This window comes from Centroberyx gerrardi, chromosome 14 (genome assembly GCF_048128805.1).
Source record: "Centroberyx gerrardi isolate f3 chromosome 14, fCenGer3.hap1.cur.20231027, whole genome shotgun sequence".
NCBI classification, from domain to species: Eukaryota; Metazoa; Chordata; class Actinopteri; order Beryciformes; family Berycidae; genus Centroberyx; species Centroberyx gerrardi.
Genome location: NC_136010.1, coordinates 21,759,626 through 21,777,025, shown reverse-complemented (window position 1 = coordinate 21,777,025; position 17,400 = coordinate 21,759,626). Strand labels below are relative to the sequence as shown.

Below are 17,400 nucleotides of genomic sequence, written 5' to 3'. Positions count from 1 at the left end.
TATTTATTGCAAAATGTTCAGTGATAACTTTGTGATAGCAATTTTCTTTGTGTAATAAAATACTTAATATGAATCTACTGTAACATTTGTATTTAATGTTTTTAAGCATATAACGTTTCACATTCAAGGCAGTTTGCAGGTTTCTATTGGATCTGAAAACACTGAACCATGGCAGGTACAAGAGTTGGTGAGTCCAAGCCAACCATAATTAATGAGAGTACAGAGCTGAGTCGTTCCAGAGCCATAAATATTATTGAATGCAGCTTTTGTGTACATTAGGGTGGCCACAGGAAGCCGGTGTTTACATTTCCACCTAGGATGGCCCCAGTGTTTCCATTTATGTCTATAAAGGAGCAGACGAGAAAGCATTTTTATCTGCAAACCAGTGTACATTTTAACAATCTGAGTGCCAGGCTTCAGCTAATTTCCTCTTCAAGAGTAATTACTTGAAAAGCTCTGTTCTAAGGTCAGTATTGAGGCGGCTTTATATTATAATGAAGTTATATATGGCGGGGGCTGTCTTGACAAAGATATTTTTCAAATTACTGCAGTTTCAGATAATATTCAGAGGAATAACGACATAAGTTAACATGCACAAGAATTTCACTGTAGCGTTTATTATGGTCATAAATGTATTTCATGTGGCAGTAATAAATGGAAGTGCTTTTTCATTTAGTAAAATGCAAAAAAAAAGTATGTTTTTAAATAAAAATATACATCAAAAGAATGACATTATTCCATGGGAGTAATTCTGAAATGTAAAACAATTCAAGTCAGCATAGTTGTTTGTCCATCGTGATGACACTGGTGTGCCACCTAGTGTTCAAATGTAGGACTGAAACATTTGGTATTGAGCCGTTTTACCTTATGTATCTTGCATTTTTGTATGTGGAAGGAAAAAACTTGGATGTATGTTGTAGGTATGGCATTGGACTCCCTTAGTTCGCTCGTAGGCCAAACAACAGAGTTTCACAGTACATTTTCCCCATAGGCATCGAGTTTTTATCCTGCACCACTGTAATTCATCCTTCACCACATTCTTTCACCCGATCTGCAGAGCCTACCCCCTTTTATCATAGAAGTTTAGGACATAATGTTATTTAAGGAAGGATAATATTGTTTAGCTATGACAATGATGAATGACAACCTGGCCTATCTTTCCCTCAGGACTGACAAAGACGTTTAAACTGTGTGATTCGATATGAACGTTGAGTAATGTTGCTGCACCATAAGCATATGATATGCTCAATTTGCCCTGATTTTGTTAGTGTTGTGACAACAGGATGTAAACACAAGATGAAGAAGAATGCATAACAATCTGCTTCACAAACATATTCTGCTTTTTGAAAAGCAATCGCTCGTCCATATTTTTTGCATATTGCAGACCACCGATTGACCTTCACTTGGAGAAATGGGGAAAACTGAAGATCAATCGTTCTGTTATTTAAGACCATGATGTCTTCACAAACTGCACTGTAAACTACAGTATCAAAGGTATAAGTGCTTAGATGGAATACTGACAACATATAAGCCTGATGTATGAGTAGAGCTGAGTGTAGTCTTGATGTACAGTATACTTGATATATGACTGGCTCTACAGGGTATATGGCTGGTTACAAATGAGGAAAGAGACATTCCATTGTGTCCGGTGAGGAGATTAAGGGTGCCAAGTGATTTGTCCCTGGGTTGGCTCACATTGCCTCTTCAAATTTCCTCTTCAGTGCTTCCCTCAAAAGGCAGTGGTCTGCACCATCCCATAGGCTTCATACAGTTTGTTGAGGAGGTCCTTCTTCTCCTTCTCAGGCAAGAAGCAGGACTGCGCTGAACTGAGATTCTACCAGACAGGAGGAGTCAAGGAGTCAGTGAAGCACGTTTTCAGTTTGCTTCCTAGCAGGTTATGGGCTCGCTTCAATGTTAACTGAGTCAGTTCAGAAGATAATCTACTGCACACTGAATCCAAACGAACCTGATGGAGCTTGGTGCTGAAACACATTGTTCTCCCTAATGTATTTTGTTGCTTCTGTTTAAGAATATGTAAATATTAAATGGGTCTGAGGGCTTTCAGTGTGCAGTAGAATACTTTCATCTTTGTGCAGACTGTTATTTCTGCTTTAATGAGCAACTGAGAACAGAGAGTTTGAATATGAATTAAAAATTCCAAAACTTAGATGTGGAAAACAAATAATCCACACAGCTACTAAACACTGACATTTGAAGTGAACAAACTCCCTAAACCTATTAACTACCACTATGGATGTTCATGCATTATTTGGTCTCACCAGTCTTTTGAATTCCTCCTCAGTGAATCCCATGTATTTCTGCGCAGTGCAGTAGTCCAGGTGCAGGGTGGAGTTGAAGATCAAAGGGTCATCTGTGTTCAGGGAGTAGTTAGCCCGGTCTTTCCTGAACCTGCACATGTGAACACGAGGGTATTGATCAAATACAAACAAATACAAATGAATAAACGCCCAAATTTGCTTCAACGCAGTCCCATTATCGAGCATTCATAGAAATACTGTCAGCTCACGTGATGACAGGATGCTTGGTGAAGTCTGGGTCACAGGCACCTGTTAGTTTACTGGATATGGGGCAAACCTGAAATCACACAGCAGTACATCACTGTAAAACCAAATGATCCTAGGAAAAGTGTTTTTTTTCCCTTCTAATAGTGTTACTTATATCTCCACTAGGGGTCACTGTATTACCATGTCTTAACTAGTGGGTACAGTAATAACATGTCCAACAATTATATCGTTGACATTAGCAGATAAAATAATTCAATTTTTGATCTACGACCAGATCAAAATGATCATTTAATAGATTAGATAATGAGCGTGGACATTTGCACTGTAAATGCAACTGGTGCTACTTGTATTAGGTGTAATAATAACCTTGTCAATGATATGTTGATAAGAAATGACATAGTGGTTACATAGTGGTAATGATAATTGTATTAGTGCTTCCGGGTGGTTCCGTACCTCAAAGTGCATGTTCTGGGCCAGCAGTTTTTTGTACAGGCCTTGGTCCTCCAGGGTTCTGTAGCCGTGTCCGACCCGTTCAGCTTTCAGAACCTCTACAGCCTGACACACATATCACGCAGGGGTCATGAGGCAGATGCAAAAGGTTAAAAAAAGAAAAAAAAAATCCCCTCACTAGTACATGTCAGCAGAACCTGCGGGGCTATTTCTGGAGGCACACTTGTCTTTCGTTGCATAGTTGCCCTGTCACTTGGAGGGATGGGTTCCTTAGAAAGTGGCCAGTGAAGAACGACGCAGAGAGATGTAAGAGAAGCGGGTCAGGTGGTTTGTAACGCACGGCCACTTGCTTTGGCAGCCGCAGTGTAGTGAGACATAGTTTCTGAATGACGGGTGTTGAGAGAAAGCAGTTGGGATGGGCGCTTGAAGAGCAAATCAACACTAAGTCACATAGGGAAGAAGATCTCTGCTTCACTGCTCTCTATGCAACACCTGCTGTGACATCACTGATTGGGGTGTGGCCACAAGTGCAACATGCCTGATAGTTTCAACCCATAGAGAGCAGTGCAGCAGCAATTTTCTACCCTATGTGGTTTAGTATTTGCTCTTTAAAGGGGCAATAAGTAAGATTTTGCTGCTCCATAGCACAAAATGATCATAAGATATATATGGTGCTACGAGCAAATAGTCAGCACTGCAAGAAATCTTGGAACCTGGAACCTCTTTACTACTTGTTTCTGTTGGATCTCTGCTCTAATTAGCTAGTTTACTCATCTCTATTGTGAGAATGTGACTTTGTTTGTTTTACAGGCCAGCATAGCTCAAGGGGTCAGGAGGGGTGGGGTGGGTGTACCAGAGACTTGTGTAGGATCGTAGAGGTGGATAAAGGTCCTAGATGACTTAACACCCCGATAAGAAATGTCTCTGGTCCTTGCTGCCGGGGGGGTCTGGAGGGGCGGCTTACCTCTTTCACCACGGAAGCTGGGCCCACTTCTCCTGCGTGAACCGTCCTGTGGACCCCACAGCGCACTGCTTCCTGTCAACAACATCAGACATGGAACACATTAACACCCCAACGCCCGGCCAGACATCTGGCTTTCACATCACTGATGCCGCGGTCCCTGCTGACGTGGCTTTTAGTTTTTAGACAGGTTTGTTTCACAATAAGTAATACTGTGAATAACAAAGCAGCATTCTGTGATGGATATATACTGTTCAGTGATGAATACGACAGATCATTATTGTACTGCGTGTTCACAAGACTAAAAAGAGAAATGACAAGACATCCTTCATGATTAGAGCGTTTGTTTCCTTTTTAGCACACTCAACCATTAGCAAACTAAGTGTGGCTTCCCATATCTCGGAGTATGAATCTAGAGGTTATGTAGTTAAGAAGATAACCCTCGATATTAGTGTGGACTCTGCTCTGTGAGTCTTGCTCCCCCGTTAATAATTGAAGCACGTGTTTTCATTTCTTCCATCATTTCAGATTCTGACAGGATTCTGAACCCTGACTGGATTTCAGAACCTGTCCAAACGGGAAACAACGAATGAGCTATAAAATTCATTTCTGGAGAGTTGAATAATATTCAAAGCACAAATTATGTTTAAATTCATTTTGCCAACATTGAAGTGGCGTGGTATTACGGCACTGTCCATGTTATTGCCTGAAAGGGGTAGGGAGGGATCTACAAATACTTTAATTACACATAATCAGGGAACAGCTTAGACAATACTTGGAAGTTATGGCCAGGTTACAAATTATTGACTCGTGTGCCTCTAATGACTCAGGACTAGTTGTATTTTAACTTCATTATCAGAGAACTAGAAGCAGTGAGACTCAAATGTAAAGATTTTTTATAGTGTTTACACCTTCACACCCACACACTGAGTATTTTAAAGCCACCAATGTGTAATCTCTGGAATGCTTACCAACTCAGTTATCAGAGAGAGAGGAGCAACAAGACTCAAATGTGAAGAATTTTTATGTTTACTGCTCACCTTTGCACCCGTACACTCTCACTACTGTAAAGCCACAGTACATAATCTCTGGAGGGCACAGGCATATTCTGCTGGCCTGACATGGGCTGACATGGTGAAGGCCTCAGGGTCTGTATTCTTCGAGCTTCTCAGATTGATTCTAGGTCAAATAGTCCTTGTAAGTAGTTTTTACATCTTACTTTGGTGTCAGGTGGGTCAAGGACTGCACAATAAGCACCAGAAAGTATTAACAATCGAAGGAAAGTGTTTGAAAGTCTATTCACGATACATTTCTGTAAACTGACTTTTGTAATTAACTTACCTGACACTATCTGAACTATCCTCATGCAGACAAACCCCACCCATCTGGTGCTCCATTCATTTCAGAAACGATTTGACCGACGCACGGTGCTGAACTGTATTAACCGATTAATGCGTCACATTCATTATGATCTGACAGGCAAAATTGATTAGATAAGCATTCTTCTCTAATAATCAATGAATGCTAGCTCAAAGCCAAAAGCTTATACTTTTGGATTCTTTTGAAAAGCTCCAATGTAAATTGGTGGGGAGCCAGCGTCTTCCCCTGCTGGCTACAGATTAAGTCCTCATCAATTTGAGACTGGGCTCTCCCACACACAAAACTACAATGTGCACACCTAAGTAGTCTAATTGGAAAGTGCAAAAAATATTGACTAGGTGCAAAAGAGCCAAATGGTAACACTTATCAGAAGTATTGTAAGTTCACAATGACACTGTTTAAGTACTTAATGGAAGTCTCCCTAATACATAATGTATTAGAAGGCACTCAGCAGAGCGCAAACCTCTGCAAACACTAAACAGTTCTTCAACTTGCAAAGATGCAGCCTCCGGCTTAAAAGCAGCATGTGAAACGCTGTTTAGCAGCCAACTTGGAAATCCTGAACGTCGGAGCTTCCCATCAGTGTGTGAACGCAGCATAATAGTTAGGCTAAAAAATTATAATCGTCTAATGTAGGGGAATGCCAGATTCAGATTACCACCAAAATCTAATCAACTGAGCCTTGGGCCACGGGTCATCTGTCCATTAAATTTCATCCAAATCCATTAATTATTTTTTGAGATGTCTTTCTAACAGACCGACAAATAGACAAACAGACGGGGTGACAAGATAACCTCCTCCAGCTTTGTTGGTGAAGGTATCAGGGATGTAACAACAGAATACTATATTGTGAAAACTACATGTACAATGTGAAAGTAGATTGAAACGCACACCAGTGTTAGTGGGGTGCCGGCCCACAGCAGCAAGCAACATTAGCCAGTTGATTAACACCTTCGTGAGACCGGTTAAAGAATACACAAAAGAAAGAAATTGAAGTATTAGAGTGACTCGCGCCTTTTTTAATCCCCCACATGCCAGCCTTAAACTGAGGCTTTCTGTTAAGTATCAGTGTTACGTTGAGCTGCGTCGCCCTAATTACCTCATAGGCCTTCCTGTGCCCGGGACAGGCTTCACAGTTCAGAGACTCGTCACCCGCCAAGTCGATGGCTACCACTCCCTCATGACGATATTTCTTACACAGCTCCACCACATCCATGGACCAGCCTGTAGAGTCAAACACACACGGATTACAAGACGGCGAGCAGACAGTCGAACACACACTGCCGCCTAGACACACACACACACACACACACACACACACACATACACACACATACAAACACTAGCTTGGAGCTGATGATGTATAAATGAAATGGCACGATACAGTCTAAGCATCATGCTACACTGCATCTGCACTGTGGTGGTGACAAGCACGGACTGACATTAATCAAAATGTTACAGTGAGTGTGTTTATATAGTCAGAGTATCCCAGTTATGGTCTTATTCAGGATTATCTCTTTATATGCATCTTCATATCTTGTCCTTACATACACAAATTGACTGAATAATACAAATATCACTGTATGAAAACAAAACATACACCTACCACAAAACCCAAAATAAACAGGACAAGGTGTATACATAATACATCAGCCCAGATAATATCACATTTAGATCTCACAATCAGAATATGATTTTATCTGGGTTATTGTAGGTGGAACATAGTGTTTACATACTCAAAAACAATATTATATATCAGATATATAATACTGACATATTACTGTGCACACTCATTGTAAAGCAGAATCAAACTGCATACAGATAATTTTGTGCAGTGGAATGTATTCCTAAAATAGCCCTTGATATTTCGATATATAATGACAAAATCAGATGTCCTCTAGAAAGTCAGGAAGTCTCTTACATGAAAACGACATCTGTAATTCCCCAGGGATATTATGCTTTACAAGAGATATTGCACAGAATATAGAGTATAGTGTGGTAGATAAGGACTGCAGCAGGTCATTCAGCTGTACAACACATACTGTATATATCTAAGAGTCTCTCCTTACTGTCTGCATGGTAATGCGTTATGTCAATTCCTCAAGGAAATGGTTGTGTGAAAGAAACAGAGCTACTACTACTATTACTACTGCTACTAGTGCCAGACAGGAGCATGAACAGTTCATTACTTGGCATGTGGCGCATGCAGCATAGAATGGACCTGGCTTTGATATTGAAGGCCCTCTCCCCCTCGCTCAGGCCCTCGTTCACCAGGTGCACCACCTCATCTGGGCTCAGGTCTCCTCTGGGGACGGGGGGGGGACACAGTGGCAAGAGATACACAGAGAGATATGGTTCAGGGATATACAGAGGCAAGGATATACAGGGTTAGGGTTAGGGTTAGCCTCTATACATGTAATGTTAAATGTAGCCAGTAATGATACACTAATATATAATGCAATCGGGCTGGGATGGTTGAAATCAGTATTACAATAATCATAAGGATTTTATTTGATATCAATATATATACTGTACATCCCATTGAACCGGGTTAGGTGTGATGTCAAACAAAACTGAAATTTTCAAATAATATTCCTACCATACCTCATTTTGTCAGTGTTTTTAAATAAAATTAGCTTGTCATCATCAATTTAGACTGAATTGTGTGTCACAATATCCCAAAAATCACCATATCATCATTATATTATTCCACTGAAAGTCGATAAACGCTAAACTTTACACACAGGTTTGGACCAGGGCTGCACCTACTGGGTGAAGACTTACTCTTTCTGGTTCCATGGGATGGGTTCCACCTGAGTGTTAGCCAGGAAGTGCGGGCTGTATCTGACCTCCACATAGATCACTCCCTCCTTGGCTTTGTCCTCCACAAACTCATAGGCGATCCTCTTGATGGCCTCTCTGTCTCCGCTGACAAAGAACCGCAAGCAAAACACAGAATAAGTGGCATCGCCCTTTGGCACTGATAAACTTATCTTAATAGTACAAATAAAACCATTAGCCACAGCTAATCAATACAGTTTGTTCCAATCCTAATCCATCATCTGAAGCACGATGCATTAGGATGGCTTTCAAAATAAGCAATATAAGCAATATAACATTTACACTGATGCACTGATATTACTTTATTATTTTCATATAAACACCCCTCACCATATACATAAAACAGCATGTCAAGATGGTAGAGAGTTGCTTATAATCTACACTGTATGTATTCTTTTCACCAATGCCAATTATTTCAGTGTCATTTATTTCATATAACTGGGGCTATATTTCATATATGTTTCTTTCAGATAGGAACTTGGTGCACGAGAGCGGAAGAGAGAAACCAGATCTGCAATCTTATAAGATTATTGCAAATGATACACTTACAACATCTGTCCCTCTTGACTGTACGACCGCCTTGCATAACACCACTGAGTAATGTTCTGCAACTGTAATCTCATGAGAACCGCAGCTCCATGTCCCCGCTTCTTTCAGATTTGGCAGCACAGTTCCTATCCCAGAGAATAACACCGCTTCCAGCATTTACACTGGAAGTGATACAGGCATTCAGGTCACTGCACGGGCCTGAATGCCTGTTGTTCTCCGCCTCCCACTCATTCCACACACACACACACACACACACACACACAACCACCAAACTCGTACAACAACCCTGCATGCACCAAACCCAGCTAGCAAGTTCCCTATGTTGTTGAAGCAATATTGCCCACAAGGCTTTCAAGAGCCTTGATACAGAACGGTCCATTCAGCACAACAGCGAGCTGCTGTCCTGCCACTACAGACCGTCATTGTTACACACTTTCACGGCCGCTGAGTATCTGAAAGACTGTTTAGTCCTTTCGATACAGTTCAGCCTTGTCGCTGGAGGAGTATTTGGCAGGTTTAAATATAAAACACACAGGAAGGGGTTTCCGACCAACTTTAACTCTCCCTGTGGCACGGTTGCCCAAGGTGACACTTGATCTCGATGGTGACGAGTTCCCGTTCTGCATGTGTGGCATTTAAAATCGTCCCTCATCCTGCTACAGAAAACATTGCATAATCCCACTGTGTCTTACATCACAGTCCCACCAATCACAAACAGGGTGGGTCTACACACTCTGGTGTTAAAAGAACTTAAATAGACCTCGATTGCGCTATCTAAGTGAACGCTTATGATGATAAATTGTGTGACTGAACTTTCATCCTCACCTTACACCTCGGTGGAGTTACATTCCTGCAACGCTAATGAGGTGAACCCTGACCCTTAGTCACTCGACTCCCACTCTCTTTGCACACTCCTGCTCGGCAAGGAAACCCCCCGCTCATTATGAAACCGAATCAATACAGGTGAGACGTCAGCACGTGTTTAAACTTACGCAACGACGTGCATGTACTCGGCAAACTTTCCAAGGAACTCGGTGAGGGTGGCAGGCTTCTGGACGATAATGATCTGTGTCATCTCCTCGACGGTATTTGCTGGCAGGGGGATGCCGCGTCTCCTGGAGGGCGAAGCGGAAAGCAAACAGTTCAGCGAGAGTAGTAGACTTTAAAGAGGTACTGCGGTGCGTTTCAACCTGGGGTGAATAAACTTAGCAGGTTTGAAATGACAAGGGGTTTATTTTGCCTCCAGTGGGATCTGCACTCTCACAAAGCAAAGTGGAACAGAGGGCTGCTGTTTGTGTGATGTGTTGAAGCCTGAGCCGACCTACTTGACTGATGCACTATTAATAAAATAAATAAATAAAATAGCATGGGCTGTGCTACATTCTGTCACAGTGATGGCCTTTTAATTATGCAGCCATTCATTTAGCCAATACTTGTCATTTGTTCTGAACATAGATTCCATATAGACAAGTACAGATAATCAGTAAAACTGGTAAGGTGGCGTTTTAAATACTGCCAAACAAAGAAAAAATGAATTATGGGGTTAGTTTCATTACCTTACCCCAACATAACTAATAATAATTGAATCTCAATATAAACTAATTGTAAGAATTAAAAAATGGGCTTACTCGGCAACGTCAAGAATAGTCTGCACCCTGATGGCTCCATCCAGGTGCACATGCAGCTCAACCTGTGGATGAGAAAGATGCATGATAATTAAGAATAACTCATTGCATAATTTTTATACAGATGGACGGAGCCACCTCAGTCCCAACGAAGATGACCTGCAGTGTGAATCAAAGGCCAGACAGTCTGAATGGACTCACCTTCCCACTGAAGACTATAAATTGAAAGAGAAGAACAGAAAAAATGCTAGATACCCAGTATACTGTTAGATCAAAAAGAGAGCAGCAAGAGGTGTGTGGCGGTGGTGCAGTTCAGTGTTTTGGTTGGACCACATCTTGAATGCAGTACGCATGACTGGGCAGCGAGTGGTGAAAAGGCCAGGGATGCCAGGAAGGTTCCGAGAGGAGAAAGTGTCCCGGCCCTTCTTCCATCACCCAGAGCCATGATTTATCCTGACAGATGAAACCGCCAAATCTTCCCTCCTACAACAGCTGAGGCCTGAACAATGGCCAGCAGCCATGACCGGCGGGTTAAGGGTGAGATTCACATTTAGTTCTTACTTCTCTGGTTGTGAATAATAATGAAACAGAAAGAAAGAAACGAGCAAGAGCATGGCAATTAGGCCTAAACCAAGACAATGTGGACCAAAAGGAGCAGCTGAGGGAACTGTCCTTGATTTTCCATGTCAATTTCTTTTCCCATTTTTCATTTGATCTAATTTATATTCTACGGTTGCCTGTGCCTTGTACTGGTACCTTAAACAGATCTGTTAAGCTTTGCTCTACTGAAGGTAAGATCACAATGAAACAAGCCCTTCACCCGTTAAAATCTCATAAAATTCTGTTAGATGTAAGAAATGTATGACAGCAAGTAAGGCTTTCCCCACATTACTGGTACTTCACCATATTAGGCTGCACAGCTCTACTGCTGAGCTCGACCCAGCTGTTCCAGCAAGTTCCACTGTGTCGAGTTACTCCAAGAAAAAGAAAAATCCTAGCTTATCTCATATTAAAGAGGAGCGATCAAAGCAATCACTATTTGAGAATATTTGAGAATGTGAATAACACTCTCCCAAAGCCAGATGCCAGACTCAAACCTTTGATGTATCAACAAGCAAAGTATGCAGCCGATTTGTTAAAGAATGAAAAGGGGAAATATGGTGCAGTTCATGGTCAGAGCAGCCTGCCCTTCAATAAATAATGACCTTCTTTAAGGCTTATTTTGCTTTGGTTTTTATTTATGAATGCAAAGTGCTATGTAAACAATGTTTCTCACAAAGTGCTGTACAAACACAGTTGCTTCCTCTTTATTGTATTTACTGCAATCGCTTTATATATAATATTTGTCGTACACACATATATTCCTATGTGGTTTATGAATAGTTGGACAATGATATTTACTGCTCTGGTCACTCACACTTCTCTTTTAATACTTATTTGAGCTAAGGAATGACCAAGATGATATTTTTTCAAGCTCTTTGTCATTGGCTGATCGTGGAGATGAGGTGAGTGTGATGATATATGAAAATGTTTCATGTGAAGTGTGAAATATTACTTTCAGGGAAATTGCTTCCCCCCTGATCGTCATTTTCTGTGACCATCTAGGCAGCCAAAGAAGACAATTTAGTATTAATAAATCAAGATGCACGCGGGAGGAATACAGCACTCTGCAATTAAGGTGATAAACAACCGCAGGCTCTTACAACGACACAGCAGGAAATGGGAGCGAAAGAAAAACAGCTGATGGGTTTTCTAGAGGAAATCAGAGTGAAGCAGTAGCATCCTTTGTAATTCCTCTCCAACTTGCTGGACATGAAAGAGCAGGAGTAGTTATACCATAAAAAAGAGGAAGTGTGCCTTATCTTCATTGCAAATACACAGTATCTTTCTGATTTCTATTCCCTTCTTAGATTTTACATAATCATGACAGAAATTCCGCTCACAATGTAACTTTTGAGTTTTTGGGATGTGAAACTTAAAGTATTAAACTGACTTGCAATAAAACCTTCAATATAGAATTGAGTGTTTAAAAATGTAGATCTTGGTTGTTACAAGTTGCTTAGTCAGCAAGTAGTTTGCATTTTCTTAAGCCAAATATTCATGGTGGCACATGATCAATTAATACCCAACACATGCTTGCAAGTGTAAGCATGTCAGCGTCTGTTGATTTGTGTGTGTGTGTGTGTGTGTGTGTGTGTGCACGAATGCATACATGTACATGTTGTACAGGTGTGTCCATCTGAGTACACTGGCTGGTGTGTGACAAGAGAGAGAAAAAAATACAGGGTGATGCAGACACAGAGAAAGACCTAAAGATGAGGCAGAGAAAGCAGATGTCTTCACCCAAATGTTTACATCAGTAAGTAATGTGTATTGTTGATGCCATTAGTGTACAGAGTGTCTCTTTTGTTTACATCTATGTCCTTTCCCTAAAAGCCTGGAAGACTAGCCTGTCTTAAACTGGGTTGATATTACGCCAATGATATCAGAGCATCAGATCTTTGTATCGCTACTCAGAGGCAGCTGGTTAACACATCTGCGAGTTCAGGACATCCTCTGGAAATTCTCCCGCTATTTACTTTCCATCAAGCATCTTAGCAAGTTATATAAGTCCGTATGGCTAACACTAGTAGTTTTGAAACCCCAAGAGTCTACATCTAAACAATACAGCAGTGTGTTTTCACTGCTCAAGCTGTTCCGGAGGAGTACGCTAGGGATTCAACAGCCTGACGACATCCACCATGGTAATGCCTATTACAACCTCTAACTGTTTTGCAACTGATCAGCAGATATCAATTATAAGTGGGTGATTGGGATCAACCCACTGGGAATTATAGTCTACTCTGATTTGTGAAGCCAAAACATTCTGGATGTTTGTATCATCTATTGGTCGGCAAGCACTGCATTGCACTCCAGCTGTGACTAACAATAAATGCCACATTCAACCTTCTATTAGCGCAGGATCATCTTTATTTATGTGCATATTTATCACTTCCAAGCAAGTATTGAGTCATTTATCTGTTATAACTGTACCGCAATGTAAACCTGAACCAGAAAAGACATTTACTGAAAGCAGTCTGCTCAGCACATGAGTAACATACTGTAATAAGCCTATACTGTAGTGTAACCCATAACATAACATGACAGAGTGTGTGGCTCTGCAGTGTGGATGTCAGGCTGCATGTTGGCACAGAGGATGACCCAATAGGTGGTATCAATTCTACAATCACTAATTAATATTTAATGAGAATATCTCCCAAAGCATCCGCCACTCCCTAGGCTTCGCCATATCTCCTTTCCCAATTCATGAGCGTTTGTCACCGATACCCCCCCCCAACACACACACACACACACACACACACACACACACACACACACACACACACACAGACACACACAGCCCACCTCTCTCTCTCTCTCTCTCTCTCTCTCTCTCACACACACACACTCTATGTATGTCTCTATCTTTCTCTGTTTCTGTCTCTATCTTTCTCTGTCAGCTTAGGGAGCGAATCATTTCCTCTTTCCTTATCAGCTGTCAGCCCATGGCCGTACTGGGTTGCATGCTCAGTCAGCATCAAGACTCCAAAGGGCACTGGTGAATATACAGTACATCTCTTAAAGTGCCTGACATGTATGCCAAACTACCTGACATTTAAAAGGCTCATTTCTCTAAGTGCCTTGTCAGTTCCTACCTGTCCAAAATGACCCAGAAGGAGGACAAAGCATCTGGATGCAAAATTTTAAGTTAATTCTGGATGTATTTCCAATTTGACTTTTGCGGTGCCTGAAGCAGTAGAGCCTCAATCACATGAATTGTAACCTTCATAACTATTTCAAGTGAATCCCTGCTACATCCCACATCATAGTGTAGAATGACTGTACAGTGACTGCATGGTATTGAGGGAGAACAACCTGTTAAAAAGCAGGATCCAGGGTTAGAAGCCACTCTGCTTCATTAGATGTCATGACTACAAGGATAAAGCAAGGATACCTGGGCTTGTACAGTAACATGTCTCGTCTCGTTTCATTCATAACCCACAGTAGTAGTTAGAGCAGTAATTCAATTTCATTTTTTCCGGACAGCCACACGTTAAATCGCAAGCAATGATCCACGTGCTTCTTTGTTTTTTACAAATCAAACAAAGACATGCAGCGGCAAGCCTTTTAATAAAAGTAAATACTGATTTTTTTTCATACCCGACATTAAAAAGTAGATTATTCTAACAGTGAATACGCCTCCATAGACTCATCAATAATCCACTGACTTTCCATTTGAATGACTAATGATCGTACTACAGCCTGCTGATTGATAACGTACCTTTGGCTTGTTGAATACCACTTGTTCGGCCATTGTGGAAAGGCTGCGACCGCCGGTGAATCTGCTGATAGTACAGAAAGAGCTGAGGACTGGCAACCCAAAGCCTATCGCAGCACGCCTGACTATTATATGCATGCTTCAGGGACACGCCTTTTACCACCCCACAGCACTAACTGCCGACTTGCCTTTAAACCAACTGAGTCCACTGTCAGATATATTCGAAAATGTACAAGCATTAACACCAGTAGGTACTACAGTACGGATTAACGGCCGTGTATGGCAGCGGCTTTCTACCCATGTGTTGAGAGGTTTACCATGGAGCTAATTACATTATGTCAAGCCTTGTTACGAAACAAAGCAAAATTAAACACAGGAGCTATGCTCAGTATCACTGCATTACATTACCCTTACGAAAAAGAGCCATAGCTATCCAGCAATCAATTTATGAAGGATAGCCAACTATTATCTATAAATCACTGTATTATATTGGTACCATAGGAGAGAAATGAGGGGGAAAAAATGCCATGACAAAACAAATACCATGAAGCCTGGATTAGGCCCACATATGAAAAATGTTTGAGTCATAATTCTGAGATTAAAGTGAGAATTCTGAGATTCTGGGAACAAAGTCAGAATTCTGAGATTAAAGTAAAATCAGAATTCTGAGATTAAAGTGAGAATTCTGAGATTTCTGACTTTGTTCTCAGAACCCAGAACAGAAATGTTTCACGTGCCACTAATCCTCTTCCGCATAGGGGAATACAATAGACCAGTATTTTGTTTTCTTTCCATGAGGGTAGGAGACAAGTATAATAGGCTAGTGTTATTATACTCTTTTTTTAATCAGAAGGATGAGTAACCATAGCTGTTTTAGTTGGCTATATGACAGTTCAGGTGGCAGGTGGAGGGGCTACACAAACTAATGATCAGACCTGTGTCTGCATGTTATGCCTCTTAATGTGCTTTGTCTCAGTTACTCACATGTTGGGCTCAGATTAATGTTTTAACCAACAGTTACCTCTGCTGAAACTGACACTATCAGCATTGTGACCTTGTGAGTGGTCAGTCATCTCTTCTGCTTCCACTTCCCTCCCTAGATCTGCGGGCGGCTGATAGAAGACAGCTGCAGTAGCTCCTTCAGATCTGTTGGAGTCATATGAACATGCATTTGTGGAGATCTTTGAGATATTTTGAACCTCTCACAGTGTTCCAGTGAAATTACAAAAGGTTCATGGGAGTCCCTTCATGCCTCTGGTCGAAAATCCACCATTGTTATGGTTAATTGGAATGTTTTTTAGCCCTGAAAACCTTCAAGTTAAAGATTAGAGTTATTCAATGTTGACCCTGGCCTGATGTTTCTTTACCATTGGAGCATCATCTGATGTCTCTGTCAGTTAGCACCACCCTGTGGTTGTAGCCCACTACAGGTATATCATATTTACAGTATTTTAAATATGAGGAATGTTCTGGTCTAGGCTGTAACAATTGAAAGAAATCTCCTTTCTTTCTCTTTCCCTACCTCTGTTTATCGTGTTCTGTCGGACTGCCAGTCTGTCACATGAGTATTCATTCATTCCATTATTTGGAATGGTGATTCAACATTTGCGAATGCGTGGGAAGATTTGAAGTGTGAAGTGTCAAAACCAAACATTCAGCAAATAGAAATACTGATATTCACAACTGCACAATAACATGTGCAAATAACTGAAAGACGTTTGTAAAAGTAAATCCAACTTTGTATACAAATGTCTTCAGTTTTGTACCTTCAAGCTCTCAGTAACAGTTGCCACAAGAAGTAGCGACACCTGCAAATCTGTCACTCTTCTGGGGCGTCAGGATTAGCAAATGTGTGAGCCTTTTCGGAATGGGACGCGGCCCAGTTTAGCATGAGGTTTATAGCCAATCAGAGAAGACGTGAAGAGGAAGGCGGAAGACAAACACAACGCTAGCAGCTCGTAGCAGCTTCACACAGGAGGACTCTCAAGCTATTTATCAAAATATTTCAGGCTGTCTTCAATATAGTTTTTGTTGGCGTAGCTACATTTTTGTCATCATCAGAAACAGATCCCAGGTAACGTCAATTAACTGTTGAAGTGCAGACTGCCCAACTACATCATTGGAAAACATGTATTTGCATGTATGTCTTAAATATGTTGGCATGTGTAAGAGACAACAGGTACTTTGACTCAAGACAAAATCCCGCGAGACTGTGTTGACTTCAAAGCGCTTCTGCTACGGTCTTTAAGTCATTAAAACATGGGCTCCGTCATATTTAGCCTATATTTTTTACGCTGGTTACCTTAATGTCCTAATCAAGAAGGAATCGGCAGGCAGCAGAGCGTTTTCCTACCGAGCTCCAGCTTGTGTTCCGCCAGTTTAAATAAGAATAAGAATATCTCGAGCTCCTCGTGTTTGGAATCCACCTCCTCTTGCGATTAGGGAAGTTAACTCTGGAAATCTTCAAATCCAAACTCATGTCTATTCTCTGTCGGTCGACCATCTTTTTGATGCTTACTCAAGCGCTTTTGGTGACCATCCCCCCCTGTATGTACTGTTATAAAAACGCAGTTGGTTGTGTTGTTTTAATCCCAAAGATAAAGTTGTCCAGCATGACGTTTTATTTACTTAGTACATGAGGTTATTAGATTTCTGCCCGAGTTCAAATTCGTCTCTAACGAGCAAGGTGGTTCAAACGAGCTGTTTATCTTTCGCCTTCCTCTTGACGTCTTCTCTGATTGGCTAAACCTA

The 17,400-nt window shown here is 41.2% G+C and overlaps 1 protein-coding gene across 1 annotated transcript; it reads right to left on the bottom strand.

The window, feature by feature from the left end:
• Positions 1-597: 597 nt before the first annotated feature.
• ada (adenosine deaminase) lies at positions 598-14,748 on the bottom strand. Its single transcript, XM_071915519.2, has 11 exons — positions 14,653-14,748; positions 10,335-10,396; positions 9,699-9,821; positions 8,101-8,244; positions 7,506-7,621; positions 6,416-6,540; positions 3,940-4,011; positions 2,979-3,080; positions 2,528-2,595; positions 2,280-2,409; positions 598-1,834 (listed from the first exon to the last, which is right to left on the bottom strand). Exons 1-11 carry the CDS (start codon positions 14,683-14,685, stop codon positions 1,730-1,732), a joined length of 1,080 nt encoding a protein of 359 aa, XP_071771620.1. The 5' UTR covers positions 14,686-14,748; the 3' UTR covers positions 598-1,729.
• Between the last annotated feature and the right edge of the window lie 2,652 nt (positions 14,749-17,400).